Raw genomic sequence first — 18,341 nt, 5'->3', positions numbered from 1 at the left:
CATTGTGCATGTGCATGCATGCCTGTCTTATCACTTGGCATATTGTGATATAGCTGAATTGGTGTCTTTCTCCCTGACCTAGCACAGTTGGTACCTTCCATGTGGGACGTGATCACCACCATAGCAATGCTTGGCAATAGATTTTACTGAGAAGGCTAACTTGAGAAATAGTCAGAAAAGGCATATTCTCTCATTTCTTTCCCTATTCGCATATTGCCTTTGTCTTCTGCTCAGTGCCTGATAAGGGATGATCATCCCTACCTGCTTAGGTTCACCCACCCCCCCCACAGCTTACATTTTTATCTGTTTAGGTATTATAAGTATATAGACATTTTAGGAGACAGGGATATTTTGACACCCTGAAAAGAGTTCCGTAGAGTCTTATATGAAATAGTGAAGCCCTGTGGGTGCTTTAAGCCTGGCCTAAGGAGGGTGCCACTGTTGGCATCCAACCTTCACTATCACACCACGGCTGGACCCCCCCCCAAGCAGGGCAGTTCCGGCAGAGTGTAAAGCTTGGATGGGGACTGACCAAACCAGGGGTGACCCAAGACACAACTGGACGTCCACGAGACTTTATAGCTTTCTTTGTGCTTTAATAATTTAGTAAGCAGGACTGTAGATGGAGTACCAGGAAGTGTCTTCTGTTACCTTATTTATTTAAAAAAATTTTTTGTATATATTTTTACTGGCGTTCGATTTGCCAACATACAGTATGGCACCCAGTGCTCATCCCATCAAGTGCCCCTTTAAAAATAGGTTTTAGGGGATCCTTGGGTGGCTCAGTGTTTTAGTGCCTGCCTTCGGCTCAGAGCGTGATTCTGGAGTCCCGGGATTGAGTCTCGTGTCGGGTTCCTTGCATGGAGCCTGCTTCTCCCTCTGCCTGGGTCTCTGCCTCTCTCCCTCTCTCTCTCTGTCTCTCATGAATAAATAAATAAATAAAACCTTAAAAAAAATCAGTGCTCACCAACATATAAATACTCTGAGTTCTATGTGAAGATATAGTAGAAAGTAATTGAGGATGATCATAGACTCACAGAGATGCTAAAAATAAAATACATTTTATCTCTTGCTTCTGATTGTAATTTGTAGCAAAATTAACATACTCTTATTGAAGAAAAGTTGGAAAATGCCAAAACAGATCGTATAAAGTTCTTTAATCTCAAGGAATTGTATTTATCTATTAAGAATGTGGGATCCCTGGGTGGCTCAGCGGTTTGGTGCCTGCCTTCGGCCCAGGGCGTGATCCTGGAGATCCGGGATCAAATCCCATGTCAGGCTCCCTGCATGGAGCCTGCTTCTCCCTCTGCCTGTGTCTCTGTTTCTCTCTCTCTCCCTCTGTGTCTCTCATGAATAAATAAATAAAATCTTAAAAAAAAAAAAAAGAATGTTTCAATTGCTTATTTTTTCACCTTTTAGGCAAAGCCAAAGCTGATTGAACCACTCGACTATGAAAATGTCATCGTCCAAAAGAAGACACAGATCCTGAATGATTGTTTAAGGGAGATGCTTCTCTTCCCTTATGATGACTTTCAGGTAGATAACTTTTAAATAGAGCCATGTGGTTGGTCTTTACAAACAATTCTTTTTTATCTACTGATTTATTGTTTGGTTATTTAATTTTAGGATTTTTAAAAGATGAAGATGTTATTTAAGAGAGAAAAGTGATGTCATTACATTTTTCCATGCATTCCTTTATGGGTTGATTTTTTAAAAATGGTATTATTTTTGCATATAAACACACAGATATGAATATGTATTAAGTATATTTACATACACATATAGGCAAATATATGTATACGCATACATACATATATATTATGGGTAGAATGGAAGGTTTTTTTTTGTGTGTGTTATATTTTTAATAAAAGTGCTATACTCCGGGTGGATTTAATGGACACAAAAGCCTCTTATGTCTTATGAGCTTTGTGAAGAGAGGCTTTGGGTTTTTGCCCAGTGCCTTGGCCCTAAGGACAGAATTTCCTGGGGAGCAGTGGAGGATTTTATCGTGTGTCCTTTCAGGATAACACTTTGAGAAACCACCACGAGAGAGCTCCTGGACCATGTGTGCGCTCACAGAGAAGGGCTTGGGGTAACCAGGAATGTCCTGACATCTACCTCTCTGGTGTGACAGGTGCTGTTCCTTGGATCTCAGCAGCTGCCAGCAGAGGACCTGGTACTGCTTCTGCTGTGAGCTGCTGTCCAGATTGTTACTTGATGTTTTTCAGATTGCCAAAGCCCTGAGGCTGAGCAACAAACAAGAGCTTTGAGGCTAATGAGGAGTGAGAATAGGACCCCAGTGGTGTTGGATACCTGGCAACCTAGAGTCACCTTGGTCTGTTTGGAGGTTCTGGTTGTTCCTTTACTCTCTGAAGCCTACCTTATCATGGCGTTTCCTTCTTTTCTGCCTTGAAGCTTCTTTACCTGGTGCTGTTACCCTGTCTTAATTTTTTTGAAGCTTCATTCTTTGTTGTTTATAAATGATTATACTTTCATTTCTTTCTAAAAAATAAGGAAGGCCATGGAAGTGGCGTTGGGCATTAGTGTGATGCTGCCGCCAAGGTATCTTCCACTGATAAATGGCTTCAGATCATGCCTCAAAATATGAGGCTTTAAAAACTTCATTGCATGAGTAGACTATTCAGCTAAAACGTAAAATGAAGCCTCAGAATGATTTCTCTTGCCTGTGATTTTGGCAATAAATTTATTAGCATGAGAAGTTAAATCAGATGATTACAAATTATACTTCTCATTGACATATGTTTCCTGTAGTGTGCTCCGAGGAAGCCAGAGGTTATCTCAGGTTTCTCTAAGAATGAAGTATGTATTCTTCTTGGTATGAGTCATAAAGTCACCCTGAGTGTTTGCAACCTAGAATGCAAAGTTGTATTTGCAGCCTGAGATAAAATTACTTAAGATGCAAACAAACCAAAGAAACAAGATACAGTTAATTTAGTATCATCTTTTACCCCAGGGACAAGGAAGCTGGATGTTTAAGCAGTTGTAGAACCAGATGATTGAAACCCTGAGAAAAACTCCTTTGTCCCTTTTGCTTGCAACTATTTCTCTGGAGACACCAGGCATAGATTTTCTAGGAAATGCAAAGAACTCACTGACATTTTGCTGGCCAAGATTGAATAAGCAAGTATTATTTTCTGTTTTTGGGAAGTTTTCCCCAAAGATTAAGGAGCTTGGATTTCAGCTTTGATCCCTATCACAGCAATTATGATGGGCTCCATTCAAATTTGGACGCTATTATTTATTTTCCCGGAGATTTCTATATTCTAAGGAAGGCCATTGACACTGTACTTTCTTGCTAGATTTGGTGATTTTAATAACTGTCTGCATAGCTGAATGAGCAAAATGTCTTAGAAGTGTCATAGATTCCCTCTCTTATCCCTCTATTTTTAGGCAGAATAAAATAATAATATATAGGGAACTATCCTTATATTATTAAAAGCAGAGGGAACAATTAGATCAGGGAGAAGTATTTAGTATAGAAAAAAAATAGCAAGTTGGTTAGGAAGTGGGTCAACTAGTGAGTAAAATTCATGTTGGGGGTCAATTTGCAATACCATGCTTACTAGTTAAACAATATTAGTTAACTTTAAAATAATAGAACTTTGTGCAAAATTCTGTCAAGTACATCTGAAGTGATAATTTACTAAAATATAGGTATGGATAGCGATGAAACATTTGTACAGTTTTAGAGTAGGACATGTGTTGATCTTGGTCACCTTTTTTTTTTTTTTTAAGATTGATTTATTTATTTTAGAGACAGGAGGGTGAGAGAGGCAGAGGGAGAGAAAGTCCAAAGCAGTTTCCTTACTGAGCATGGAGCCTAATGTATAGCTCAATCTCATGACCCTGAGATCACAGGTTTCAACCTGAGCTGAAACCAAGAGTCATATGCTTAACTGACTGAGCCACCCAGGTGCCCTGGTGTTGGTCAGCTTTCAAGGACACCTGTGTTCCCTGAACACGAGTCCTATGTAGAGAAAATTTATTTTGGTCAAACATACTTGCTGAAGGTGAGGAGAAGAGTGTTTAAAAAAAAAACAAACAGACAAAATAAGCTGAGAGATAGGGAGTCAATGTGGATTTTAAAAAGGCATACCTCAGTGGCTCAATCAATTAAGCGTCTGCCTTCAGCCCAGGTCATAATCCTAGGGTCCTGGGATTGAGCCCCATATTGGGCTCCCTGCTCAGTGGGGAGCCTGCTTCTCCCTCTCCCTCTGCCTCCCTCTCCCTCTGCTTGTTTTCTCTCTCTGTCAAATAAATAAATAAAATCTTAAAAAAAAAAAAGGGCAAAGGATTCAGTTCTCAGCCTTTAGAATATTTATGAAGTAAAGTTTTATCCGCCAGGGCCAGGGGCAGGAGTGTGGGGCCAATACATCCCTCACTAGCTGACTGTACTTCTTTTTTCAGAATCAACCCCATACTTTTAGGTCTGTTCTATTCTGTCCCTGCTTTGGCATAATGGTTCTCCTTGCAGGCAATATCTTCTTTTCTCTTCCTTCCTTCTAGAACGTTCTCACCCTTCCCAGACTGCTTCATGTCCCACGGCCTCTGAAGCAGTTCAAGTCGACGGTGATTTGTTTCCCCATTCTCTTAGTCCCTGTAATACTTACTATTCACACTGTATATATTTATACTTAAAGTTCATTGTCTTGGGCTTTTCACTAACAGCTTTTTATGCTTTTTGTGGAGCAGTGTCACCACCACCTGTGCTGTGGCCCCATGAAGGCTCAGGCACTGTGTGTGTGAATCTCTGTCCTCCTCCCCCACCTCACATCTACCTCATCTCTGCACTCTGTTTTTTTTTTTTATATAATTTTTTTTAAAGATTTATTTATTTATGATAGACATAGAGAGAGAGAGAGAGAGAGAGAGAGAGAGAGAGAGAGAGAGAGAGAGGCAGAGACACAGGAGGAGGGAGAAGCAGGCTCCATGCACCGGGAGCCCGATGTGGGATTTGATCCCGGGTCTCCAGGATCGCGCCCTGGGCCAAAGGCAGGCGCCAAACTGCTGCGCCACCCAGGGATCCCTGGTTTGACATTCTTAACTGTTGCTGTCACTCTGCCGAATCTGTACCTTGCTTTAGAGCTCCTTGTATCCTGGATTGTTACACAGCTTACTACTGTGTGTGCAGTTATATAAAGGGATAGAATATGGGGAGGGTGGTAATTAGTCAAAAAGGATGCTGGTGGCAATTTATGGATCCATTTACATTTCACAAAAATTAGTCTTTGGTGTGTGATACAAACTAACAAGGGATAGAATTTGTATGGAAGAAGTAAAAGGGAGCGTACCATGTTTTACTTTCAGAGATATACCTAAAGGATTTGAAAGCAGAGACTTAGAGAATACTTGTACACCCATGTTCATGGCAGCATTAATCATAATAGCCAAAAGGTGGAAACAACCCAAGTATCCATCAGTGGATGAATGGATAAACAAAGTGTGGTCTGTCCATATAATGGAATGTTATTCAGCCTTCAAAAGGAAGGAAATTCTGGCATGTGCTACGACATGGGTGAGCTTTAGAGCATATGCTAAGTGAAGTGTGACAATCAGAAAGGACAAATACTGTATGAATAGTCACATTTATAGAGACAGGCAGTAAAATGGTGGTTGTCAGAAGCTGGGGGAATAGGGAGTTACTGTTTAATAGGTACAGAGTTTCGGTTTTGTGGGATGAAAAGGGTTCTATGGGTGGATGGTGGTGATAGCTGCACCACAGAGAGAATGTTCTTAACGCTACTGAATTGTACACTTAAAAATGGCTTAAATGGTAAATTTCATGTGATGGATATTTTACCACAATTGAAAGAAAAGAGCGCGTGGTTGCAAGATTTCTGTGCTCCTGCACATGGATGTGAAATAGTTGTCGTCATTAAAACTGTTCAGAATCAAAAGTGAGGAGTAATTTCTTGGGTGTTCTTCCTGCATATTTCATGGTTTAGTATCAACATCATATTCCCTAGCAAGAGAATTTAAAATGAAAAACAGGAGTACCAAGGAAAGATGATTAGTGATTGGAATCCTAGAAATTTTCAGTTTTTGAAATGTTTAGATACAGGATAATCCTAAAGTGTTCTCAGCATTGTATAGAAAAAATGTGGTTAATCCATTTCCCTTTAAATAACATCCTGATTTTTATTTTTCCTCTGTTTCTTTTCCTCCTCTACTTACATGAGACTGATAATGATCTACAAACCACTGATCTGGAAAGGAAGCAGGCCCTGCTACTTACAAAGGGCCTGGAAGTCCCTGATCTCATTTCCCATCTGTCCTTTTGAAAAGAAAAAATTCTTTCCACAGTGTTTTGTCCTCACTTTTTATTATATGGTGCCAAAAAAATAATCTCAGTACTTTGTTTTGAACTTTTTATTGAAAAATGTTCTTTCAATAAATTCCTCGAAATTTTTATCCAAGGGAATTCAGTGGCCAATGGTATAACTTTCTGTGAACATTGTGGTTTCTGGGCCATTAATTCATGTCCAGGATTGAACCTACCTGAATAAAATCTGGATAAGTAATATTTCTAAATTGATATTGGCCAGACTTTAACAAGATGAGGATTTTAATTCTAGTTTAAGTAATGACTTTTACAGAAAACACAGACAGATCATGCTTTCATCATCAAATGTGTCCTACAAGCTTATTTTTTTGGACAGAACTCATCAGTCAAGTTGAAGAGTATATTTGATTAGCTTATAACTGATAGTTCTATTCCTTGTGCAAAGGGCTCGGCCTTGTAGATGCTTAGAGTGTAAGACAGGGCTCCTGCTTTCAAATTGCTCAAAACTTAGAGAATTACTTAGGGTTTATAATAATGAGAATGTGACTAGTATCATGATAGAGATTGAGTCCCATGAGAATTTATTCTGTTAAGTTGGAGATAGAGGGATATCCAGGTACTAAGAATCCTTTAAGTGGTTGGAAATGTAGAAGTTTAGCCTAAGAGAGGAGCAGGGCTTATTGATCTGGGCTTACCCATAGAAATGCGAGTCAGCAGCCCAGAGACCAGGAGAATGGGGATGCCTTCAGGGGACTGGATCTTGGTGTCTTCCCTGCGGAAGGGAAACAGACTGAAGTTGGGAAAGAACCAGGAAACTGCAGGATCCTAGAAGACAGGGGGAGGAGTTTGAAGAAGGTAGGCAGAAAGGGCAGTCTCAAGCTCCTCCTGATGAGGTAGGGAGTTGATATCTAGGACATTTTTGCCAGTGAAGGTAGTTTTTGTCCAGAGCTGATGAAGTGAGCAGGTGGGGTATAGGAGTTCATGTTAAATAGTAGCAGAGAGAAGGAATCATCATGGTTCCGAGTAAGAACAAAAGGTTTTATCAGGATTGGGAAAATGAGAATGAGCTAAGAAGTCCAGGAATGGGGAAGACATGGAAGATGCCAATGTTACAGGGATGTGGTTTGAAACAGGGCTCTTCACGGGGGCACCTGGGTGGCTCAATAAGCATATGACTCTTGGTTTCCACTTAGGTCATGATCTCCGTGTTATCAGATCGAGCCCTGCATCAGGCTTCACATTCAGGAGAGCTTGAGATTCTTTCCCTCTCCCTCCTTCTCTGCTCTTCCCCCCACCCTCCCACCCCTGCTCATGCTCTCATAAACAAACAGATAAACAAATAAAAAATCTTAAACAGCGTTCTTGGGGATCTTGGGATGGGTCTTATTGTAAATGTAACAGGAAAAGAAAGTGATTTAGGAACATTTGGTTGTTCTTTCCTTGATTGTCACATTTGTTTCTTTATTTGTTTAAAATCTTGTTCAGCTCAACAAACTTAAAGGCATATCAGTCTTGGAAACATGCCAATTCAGTATTATTTAAGTGAGGGTGAAAATGACTTGTGAAAAACAGCTTCTCTACCAGATTCTCTATCAGCAGCCACGGAAATGTATTGAGGAACTATAATTAAGTTTGATTTGTGCCATGCTTTCTGAATGAAAATGGCAGTCTTGTTTGGGATCAGAAGATGAGCTGACATGATTGCTGCTGCTCCTCAGTGAGGTTCAGCTGATGTGCTACTGTGGTGGGCATTCTGGCCTTCCTCTGTTACAGATCCCCACTCTCTGTTACAGGTAGAGCAGGTCCATTCATCCATCAGTGGAGGTAGATATTATGCTCCATGGCATACAACACTAGGGGATGTGATGGACGTGTGTTCTGTGTTATACTGGTGGGGGCATTCATGCAGAATATGTGATGGTGTCCCAGGAGCTGGGTAATTTAGGAAACTGTGGTGCCTGCCGTAAAACCATTAGAATAAAATCTTATCAGATTGATTTCTGTGTTTACAAAGCACATTAGCTGTTTTCCTCAACACAGCCTGGTAAGGGAAGTAGCCTTTTTTCCTCTGAGGCAGATACTGTATTACATGATTTCTTACTAGAAATGCTTCACAATGCTGAGGAAAACTTATGATCAAGTAAGGAGTTGAGATTAACTACATAAATAGATGAAATAAGGCACACACATGATATCACCTGCATAAATAATCTAAGATTAGATTCTCTTATATAAAGTGAATGATACTGGATAAATCTAGTAGTCCACCACTGTATGCATATATTCCCCATGTCAGGTCACATTCCCTTCCTCTCTTCCTTACTCAAATCTTCTTCTTTGCTTCATTAAAATAATGTTTGGCTCACATTGAAAATAGGTCAGAGGGAATGGGAATGTCCCACAATTGGTAGAAATGTTAAGCACAGACCATACTTGTAAGCATTGGGGGGTAGGAGGAGAATTTTATCTGTGTGATTAGTGTGTTTGTCTTAGGTTATTTTTTATTTTTATTTTTTTAAATTTTTTTAAAGATTTTTATTTATTTGTCTTAGGTTATTAAACACAACTAACAAACACACATAGAGGAAGTTCTAAGCGAAGGTGTTATCCTAAGATCATGTAAGCATGTGGAGATTTATTTATACTGTATCTCTACTTTCATTGAATATCTATCTTTATTATAATTATTTGTAACTATCAAACCATCTCAAGGTGGCAGATCAAGGGAGTAGAAGAGGAGACACAGTATGATTGCATGCAAAAACAAGAACAGATGTCCTTGAAGAGAAAATCTAGGCTTTGGCCTGAGAATTACCAGATGTCACTTAACATATTAGTAAGTTCAAAATCTCTTTGGTTTCTACAACCTGGAATGGTCCTGCTGTGTCCATTGCTCTACCTTTTTCCACCAGGGTTGCCTGGCTGAGCTAGATACTGCCAAGTGTGTCCTGCTCAGAGTGCACAGCAGCACCCTCAGTGTGCATATGAGATCCAGAGAGATCAGAGTAAGAAAGTTCAGCGATGTCCCCTGATGTCAGAAGCCCTGGAGTCAGGACTTCCCCATCTGCTTAGCATTTTATCTGCAAAGCGTAATCTCTGCTCCACTGTGTTTAAAATAAGACTCTGGATGGCATCCCAGGAGCTGAAGTGCTGAGGCCAACGTGGTGCTCTGATAAGACCAACGTGGTGGTGGTGGTGCTGGCAAATGCTTGGAGGGATTTGAGAGAAATCATCCTTGATGCATAAGTGAAACTTTACACCTGAGTCATAAGGAGAACATGAGGCAGTGAGCCTTCCTGAGAGGAAAGTTCACCAGTATCTTGGAATATGTAAATAATGACCATGTTTTAACATGAAGTGTATTCACTATGAGTTCACACAAAGATAAGAGGAGTTCACACAAAGATAGGATCTTTTTAAGCAACTAAAATCGTATTCTAAAGAAAGACATATGGAGCCATATACAGATAAGCAGAAGATGAAAGAAACTGTGCTTGCTTATACCTTCCCCAAGGTTATGTTACCAAATGGAACTTAAATCAATCAGAGGGATGGTGGACCCTCTAGACACTAGGGGTAGTGGCAAGACCGAAGATTTAGTCATGGGACCTGAGGTTTAGCCCCTGGTCTCTCTGTTACTAACCTGGGTGTCAGGGTAAGTGATAAGCCTCCTTAAAACTCACTTTTCTTAATCTATAGTTCAAAGGTAACATTTGTCCTGAAATTTGGGTTTTCATAGATAGGTGAGAATTCAAAGAGTCACCACCATTCAGGCATTCAGGAAAGCTCTTTGCACATCTGGCTGATATCTCTCACTTAGCAGGAAGGGAGCTGAGGGCCTGGGAAGCTCTCTAGGTAACATCAGTTCATTTTTGAGGATGGCAATGTTTAATTGCAAAGACATGTGATGTGGAACAAGTTGAGCCCCATACTCATGGGGAAACTGGATCTGCCGCTTGTCCCCCAAATGACCAGAAGCCACTCCTGGTGTTCTGGATACCACCCTCTTCCATTCTCTCGAGAAGTGATACTTAAGAGTGAGTAAAAACAAGCTTCTTTGTCGTACCAAACCAAACTGAACACAAACGAAACAACATCTCTAAAAACTGAACTTATTTAACCAATGAGTCAGGTCATGAAGGGTCCTGAACATTTAACTGATTTAGTTAGAGTTTACTACATTTGGAAAGTTATGTAATGTATAATTTGGGGAGTTAGCAGAATGAAGTTTTTATGACTCTCAAAGGTCTACTGAAACTTATAAATGTATGTGACATTTTAGGAAACAGGACATTATGTGGTGACAGAAGCTACCTGATGGCTCACCAGTTCTGAGACACTGTGTCATTTGGAACCCTGAGTGATCTTACAATTGAATAAAAGAATCCCCATTTTAACATCTCAACTGCCCACTCACTCAACAAACATTTATGTTGTGCCAGATGTTCTGCTGGGTGTTAGAAAAGTAAAGGTGAGGGGCATAGTCTGCAGGTCTCAAGTCTGGTAGGAGATGTGGGTGGTGGGAGCAGCTCTGCAGCCCAGTGGATGGCCTGGTGCTTGAGGGGGTCAGAAGTCCTCATGTGCTGGAGGGCTGAAGTAGGGCAGGTAAGACCAGAAAAGTCATCACAGCTGCTCAGCCAAGATCTTTGGTTCTGCTGAAGAGCCTGGACCTTATTCTGGTGGTAGTGAGGAGTTGTGGAAAGGACTGAAGTGAGGCCTGATGCTACTGGATGAGGATTTTAGAGAGATGACTGGCAGAGAACAGATAAGAGGGATGATAGAGGGGTGCCACACTGCATTGCACGCAAGAGCACCCTACATCAGCACATTGTCGTGAGGACGTCCAGCAAGGAAAGTCACTAACATCACACAGGACAGCACTGTTGAGCTAAAGGAGAAGGACAGTGTGGGACGGGAGCCTAGGGAGCTTGCAGGGGCTAGTGAGGAGGAGCTGTGAGGTTCAGGTGGCCCCTAGCATGGCTTGGCCCTGGCAAGGTTTTAATGGATTCCTTGAGAGCTGTGTTTTGTTAAATCCCTCCAGAAACCTAAATGGAATTTCTTTAGACCCTCATTCTGTCCCATGCCTTGTCCATTTTCTTCATTATTAGTGAATGAGACATTGAGAGTTCTCAGGAAACCGAAAACAGGATCTTCTGGTGTTAATAGAATGCTGTGGGTCTACCGCTAAGACATGATCCCTGCAATGAGATATAGGAAACACCCCATTTCCAGCCTGGCTGGGGACTGATTCTTCCCAAAGCAAGTCATCTGCTCTGAAACAAATGCATCTGCCAGACATTTGGAAGGTTCCATTACCCTGGGCTCGATAAGTCACAGTTAAGTCCCCAGAGTTGTCTAGTAGTAATGTTTCACACATAGACAAATGCAACCAAGGCTGGTATCCAGCATATGATATAAAAGGACCTCACTCTACAGACACATGAGGCTCCCTGCAGTTTGGCTCAAGCCTCGAGACAAAAGGAAGGAGGTATTGAGAGCTGCCTGTCCAACAGGGAGTAGTTGCAAATCCAGGATAACTTTAGAACATTGAAGTGGACCCTGTCCATTTGGCCCAGTTGAGCACAATATCAATTCAACCCAGGGCTCACTTGTTTAATAAAGGAGGTGGGCCAGGCTGAGGGATGCCAGCCTGAAGAGCCATCTTCCCTGGACCGCCTGGGCTTTGATTTCTGGTGACATCCACTTCCCTGTCCTCGCTGCGTGCTGGCCCCCTCCTACCACACCTCAAGGTTGTCCTTCTCCTGGAAGATGAAAGTCCTGTTTGTCTGCAAATGCATCAAGCCCTCAGAGGTGTGAAGGCATATTTCTATTAAGTGAATTCAACACAAAAATGAACAAGTACAGGATGTTTTGTATGGAATTACAGACAGGGAAGGGGCTGCCTGCAAAAGCAGAGAGAGTCCACATTTTTTGCCTCAGGGTAGAGGGGAGCTGACCAGGCCCTGAGACCTGGTGGGCTTCTCTGTCCAGCAGGTCACCTATTAGAGTGAGTCTTGGGTCTTCTCTGTTCTTAGGCCATCCTCAGGGCTCAGAGCCCACCTCAGAGGTAAGACCCCAGGCACCCAGCAAATTTCCCTTGCTCTTGACACTGCCAGCCACATGCCTAAGTGACCCAGTACCTCCTCTCCAAGACCTTCTTCACCTGCTGAAACTCAGTGTCTAAGCTGAGGCACTATGGCCTTGCTTCTCTTCAGAGTCTCTCTGCTTAGAACACTAGAGGAACTGTCTCTTCCGGTTGCAGGGCCTGTGTTTCCTTCTGGGCTGCCTGTTATGTTTGTTTTTCTGTCTGAGGGTGGACACTCCCAGTCCTGTGCTCCTTTGAATAGGAGAGATGGGGAGCCAGTCTGTGGCGGGTGCATGCAGCTGGCTCACGTTGCAGCCCACCCACTTCTCTGTCTCTAGCTCATTGTTCATGTGGTCTCAGGGGATGGGTGGGCTTTTGTTTCAGTGTCTTAATTAAAATCTTATAAAATAGAATATTTTGAACAGCAGTGGTGATGCATGCTTCCCACCAGGAATTAAGAGGGTTGGTTGTTTTGTTAAAGTTTTAATGCTCTTTCTAAAGTGATTAATAAAAAGCCCCATACCATATATATTAAGAGGAATAGAACAGTAAAGAAACAATGACACAAAAGCACGTTTTTGTTACCACTCATCCTATATTTATTTAAGCCTACAAAGTGACTCTTCCCTCCTGCAAATCCAAGGATTCATTTCATAAAACAACAAATGAGGTAGTCAATCTAAACAGACCTAGTATATGGCTTATGTGTTTGAATGTCTTTTACTTTCTCTCAAAGCACCTCGTAACACTCAGATAATAAGCCATTTGAGAGAGATAGACTTAGAATTCCATGTTCACAGAACTGTGGAATTTTTAAATTACAAAGGAAGCCTGGAGATCCTTAGAAAACTCTCTTACAGACGTGGAAAGTTAAAACTTTCCCTCAAAATCACATAGCTAATTAGAGGCCACACTTAGATGAGAACTCAGGTTTCCTGGCTCTCAGTTCAAACCCCATTCCAATATTACTTCTCAGATTCTTCCATAGGAAGTTGAATTAAATTATTCACCTCACATTTCTTGTGGTTAGAAACATGAGCTTCTTGGTATCCCAGCTTCAGTGGGGTCAGGGTGGTGGGTTGGCTGGCTCTGATGGAGAGAAGACAGTGCCAGGTTTGGGTCCGGAATTCGTAGAGAGAGATTCCAAGTTGAAGAAGAAGATGAGGGCTATAGCAGGCCAGCTGTGAGTGATAAAGAAGAGGGTCAGGAAATGCCAGGAGACCCCAGGCTGGGCTCAGATGAGGAGACCTGCTGTACAGTAGGTCTGTATGTCCCTTCAGGTGACCCACGGCCCTGCTGCCCTGGGCCAGCACCCTGGGCTGTGGCTTATAGCCCCTGAAGTGACCCCAGTCTTTGGGGGTAGAGATTGGGGTATCATTTCAGCCAAGAGAGAAAAAAGTGTTTGTTTTTAAAATAGATTTTATTTATTTTATTCATGGGAGACACAGAGAGACAGAGACATAGGTTCCCTGTGGGGGAACCTGATGTGAGACTTGATCCCACCACCCTGGGATCACGACCTGAGCCAAAGGCAGACGCTCAACCACTAAGCCACCCAGGTATCCCAGAGAGAAAAAAAGTTTTTAAAATAAAAGAGCATCTATTTGAAATTTGTCCTTCCAAATTAGACTGAAGATCGTTATAAGTTCTGCTGTTTCTTTTCAGGTCTGGGGGCAACTCTGAACTCCTTCAATTCATTACATTTAAAAACAAAAAAGTTGTCTAAAGATTGACCTGGGCTTTCATGTTTCCTTGGATCATCTTCTGAGCCCTTTGGGTTGAGGACTTTATCCATTTCTCTTCCTGTAGCAGGTCTAAATTTTTCTTTTCAGTAACTCCTGACTTTTTTTTGGACTTCCTTGTAAGACTCCATATTTGGCCAAGGTAATTAAGGACCTAAGTAACATAACTGACAAAAATAATTTAGACTATTACAGTAGCTAGAGGAGAGCTTTTATTTTTATGTTTTTAAAAAAGATTTTATTTATATATTAGAGAGAGCAGAGGGAGAAGGACAAGCAGACTGCACTGAGCGGGGAGTCTGGCATGGGGCTTGACATGGGGCTTGATCTCACGACCCTGAGATCATGACCTGAGCCAAAATCAAGAGTCAGATGCCCAACGGATTGAGTCACTCAGGTGCCCCTGAAATTATTATTTTATTTTTAAATTTTTGTGCTCTGCGATTTCTATCCAAATGGTTGTCAGGGATGTATTTATATTTGCAGATCTTATCACACTTCTTAGTGTGAAATGTTTCTCCCTTCCCTCTTGCAGAAAGTTAGAGAATGCTGCTGCTAAGCTTGCTTATTAGTAGAATGGAATTATTTCCAAACATAGTTAATGAGACTCCTATTCTTTGTCCACATTTGATGTTGATATATATAAAGTGAACACAGACCCATTTTTTAGTAGGAATATAATTTTAACTGGTAGAAAACTATAAGAGAATACCACAACCATGAAAAAGAAAATTAAGTCCACTTTTGAGGAGGGCTTTAGTGTTCATGGAGTATAAATCTCCAGGTATTGATTGGGTCTCTGTTACAAGCCAGATAAATAAAACTGCAGAAATTTAATGTGAATCGATTTGGCAGACAGTAGACTATTACCCAAATATGACTTTTAATAAACAAAATCTAAGGAGAATTAAAATGTAGCATTTACTCATGCTGTAGTCTTCAAGGGAAGACTTCACTTTTCATAATGTGCCAGAGAACTATTTGTAATAACAGGAAAAAACATTATATACAAGTAATGGATGATTTTGGTAGAGTCCTATTTCTATTCCATTGACTACTTCATTCATTCTTGAAACATTTATTGAGTACTTAGCACAGAGTTACAGATTGGAGGATATGTCTCCTGCTCTCAGAGGAATCTGTAGTCTGATAGGAGAAAGTGGGATATGTGCCTATGGAAAGTTTTGGATAATGGAGTCAGGGATTGACAAGCTGCTATCAGACAGGGCCTCATGGGCCATGGTTTATAAGTCACCAAGGTCTAGGATCAGATCTTAGATCTGCAAGTCCAGAAACTGAATTTGTTCAATGTGACCAGAGTTGTTTGGTCTCAGAGAACTGATATGTAGCAGACAGCCCACAAGAGAACAAACCAAATGTCATTTAATAATTAGCATTGAGAACTAGAATTAATAAGCAGATCAGAATACATTGGCTGTGTCAGCTCTCTCTCTTTAGGAAAGTTTAAATGGGAATCACATTATAAACAAGTGAATGGGCGAGGCTGGGCTCAGCAGTGAGTGGGAAGACCCTTGGGAACTGAGGACCTCAAGTGATGACTCCTCACTGGGGTCACGTGCAATGTTAATGGTGCACTAGTGACCCCAGCCAATGGATTCCAGCCTTTCCTTTTATTTTATTTTAATTTTAATTTTAATTTTATTTTTATTTTTTTTTCAGCCTTTCCTTTTAAATGGTGATAAAGATACTGACAAAATTGCTCTGCTCATGCAAGCCCTGTTCTTTTTCTTGGCTCCTTCTTTCCCTGGGTGAGTTAAGACCATTGATTAGGCTATAGGTTAGTGGGTTTTTTCATTCTTCAGTGTTTTTTAATTCAAGTTTAATTAGAGTTCTTGACAGTTTTTCCTTCAGCATAGGATATATTTGTAGTTTTAGGACTTACTGGGTCTCTTTTGTGTGTGCAAAGAGCTAATCTAATTTATTACGTCTTTATTTTGCTCTTTTAACTACCAAGTTTCTACCCCTCGTGTACTGAATACAACTTGTACCCATCCCATACAATTTAGTTTAAGTGTCTTTGCCATGGTACACACCTTCTTGATGTCCTTTTCTCCCTCCTGTTGGATATAGACTCCCCTTTTCTTTCCTCTCATCAGCCTGTGCTTCTGTGCCTCTTTCTCTCATGCTTTTCTGTCGTACTCTTAGCACGCTAATAATTTATTTCCTCCTCTTCCTCTGTCATCAGACTCTAAGCTTTATAGGAACAGCAGGTACACTTTATTAAACTTGGTGTGTCCAACTGCTAATTCTGTGTCTGGTGGTAGAAAGTAATAACTCATTGAAGGCATGGATGGATAGATGGTTGAAATTATACTTATGCTGAGCCCTAAAATGATAGGTACAATGTTTTCAGGGAGGAGAAGCCATTGATATCTACTCTTAAAAAGTCCAACGGACATTTTTATCCATTTTACTTGTCCATTTTTAGGACATTGACAAATGTTCTAGAAAAGGTGAATATGGAAACCAGATTGCAGCTTAGTGTGTTCCCTCAGTGCTTCTGTCCTAACTCTATATTGTGATTAGTATTTGAAAACATTTTCATGAAAACATCAGTATTCTTCAGTACGTTAATTAGGACATCTTCTTAATCTCTTAGAGTCTTATTACAGTTATTTATTGCTAAGTAACAAGCCACTCCAAAGCCTGGTAATTTAGGGTAATGATTTGTCATTTCTCACAATCCTGAAATCTGATCAAGGCTTAACTGGGTTGTTCTGCTTTACTTGCTATCTGCAGGGGCTGGAATCATTCCTCACTTAATTGTGATGTCTCTACCAGTTTGACTAGGACCAACTGTGGGCTGGTGGGGCATCTTCCTATGTCTGGCCTCTCCATATGGCTAGTTTGGACTTACAGCATAATGGTATCAGGTAGTAGAACTTTTTATGCGGAGGTTGTCTTCCAAGAAGGAAGAGCAGAGTTGCTAGTTTGCTAAGTTTGGAACTAGCAGAATACCACTTCCACCTCATTTGATTGGTCAAAGCCAGCCTAGATTCAAGGAGAGGGAAGTCATCCACCTTTTAGTGTGAGGAACAGCATGAATATATAGGGAAGGATAGCAGCCATCTACCTAAAAGAGATGATCTAAAACATCCGATTTTATATACAACAAGAAATAGATATAAAAATAACATTTAAGCTAGATATGTACTATAGAAGTATGTCTCACTTAAGTGAATGATTTTTTTAAACAATTTTTTTTATTAATTTTTATTTATTTATGATAGTCACAGAGAGAGAGAGAGAGAGAGAGAGAGAGAGGCAGAGACACAGGCAGAGGGAGAAGCAGGCTCCATGCATCGGGAGCCCGACGTGGGATTCGATCCCGGGTCCCCAGGATCACGCCCTGGGCCAAAGGCAGGCGCCAAACCGCTGCGCCACCCAGGGATCCCAAGTGAATGATTTTTAAGAAATGTATTAAGTTTATTTGGATGAAGTCTCTGGGAGAGCAAAGGGCTCTTGTCAGAAAACTAAACTTTGTCAAAATCAGAGCTGGGACCTGATCAGTAATGGATTCAAACCTAGTATTCTGCCACTGATGGGTACTAAATAAACACACAGATGATTGGTTTAATTATGCCCAGTGCTCTCTTTACTGTAAAAGGTCAGGTCTCTCTTTAATGCTTAAAGTTGCCTTTTTTTTTTTTTTAAAGTAAGAGCATAATGGCATTCACTCTAATCTATAGGAGTCAAAAAGATCCATATCCTATTTCTCTCACCTTAGAGGAATTGGAAATGTGTCACATAATTAAAGTTTTTTGAGTTGATAATTCTACTGGGAAAATGTTGTAATAAATTTTCTCTTTTGACTAGTGCTGTGATGGGAAATGGGCTAGAAATGCCTCTGATCATCCCATTTCTTGACCCGAGCATTTCCTCAACATTTTAAAAGTACAGTAATTAGTTTAAAAAATCTTGATCGACCGAAATATATCAAGATAAGTAAGGATGTAGAGTGAATCCTTCTTTGAAGCATACAGTTTCTTGAACAAGTCCCCCTTTTCTTATAGTATTTCTGATTTTTAATAGTTTTGACAACCTCATAATCACTGTGTTATGTGGAAACTTTGTGAATAGATTATGTATCTTCAGTGGTTATTGTCACATATCTTAATGGCATTTCATGGGAATAGGTGGGAAATAAGGGTCACCAGTTTTGAAATTTGTAAAGAAACCAAGAGCGAAG

At 40.8% G+C, this 18,341-nt stretch overlaps 1 protein-coding gene across 18 annotated transcripts in view; it reads left to right on the top strand.

Annotated features, from left to right (window-relative positions):
* DOCK9 (dedicator of cytokinesis 9) overlaps positions 1-18,341 on the top strand; it is a 277,563-nt gene that overhangs the window by 124,843 nt on the left and 134,379 nt on the right. For all 18 annotated transcript variants that reach the window (XM_055336137.1, XM_055336149.1, XM_055336142.1 and 15 more), the window contains exon 2: positions 1,420-1,536. In XM_055336137.1, coding sequence (XP_055192112.1) covers positions 1,420-1,536 — 117 coding nt within the window. The remainder of the gene's footprint in view (positions 1-1,419; positions 1,537-18,341) is intronic.

This window comes from Nyctereutes procyonoides, unplaced genomic scaffold (assembly GCF_905146905.1).
Source record: "Nyctereutes procyonoides isolate TBG_1078 unplaced genomic scaffold, NYPRO_anot_genome, whole genome shotgun sequence".
NCBI classification, from domain to species: Eukaryota; Metazoa; Chordata; class Mammalia; order Carnivora; family Canidae; genus Nyctereutes; species Nyctereutes procyonoides.
Note: the sequence above shows the minus strand (reverse complement) of the source record. Positions and strands in the feature narration are given on the sequence as shown.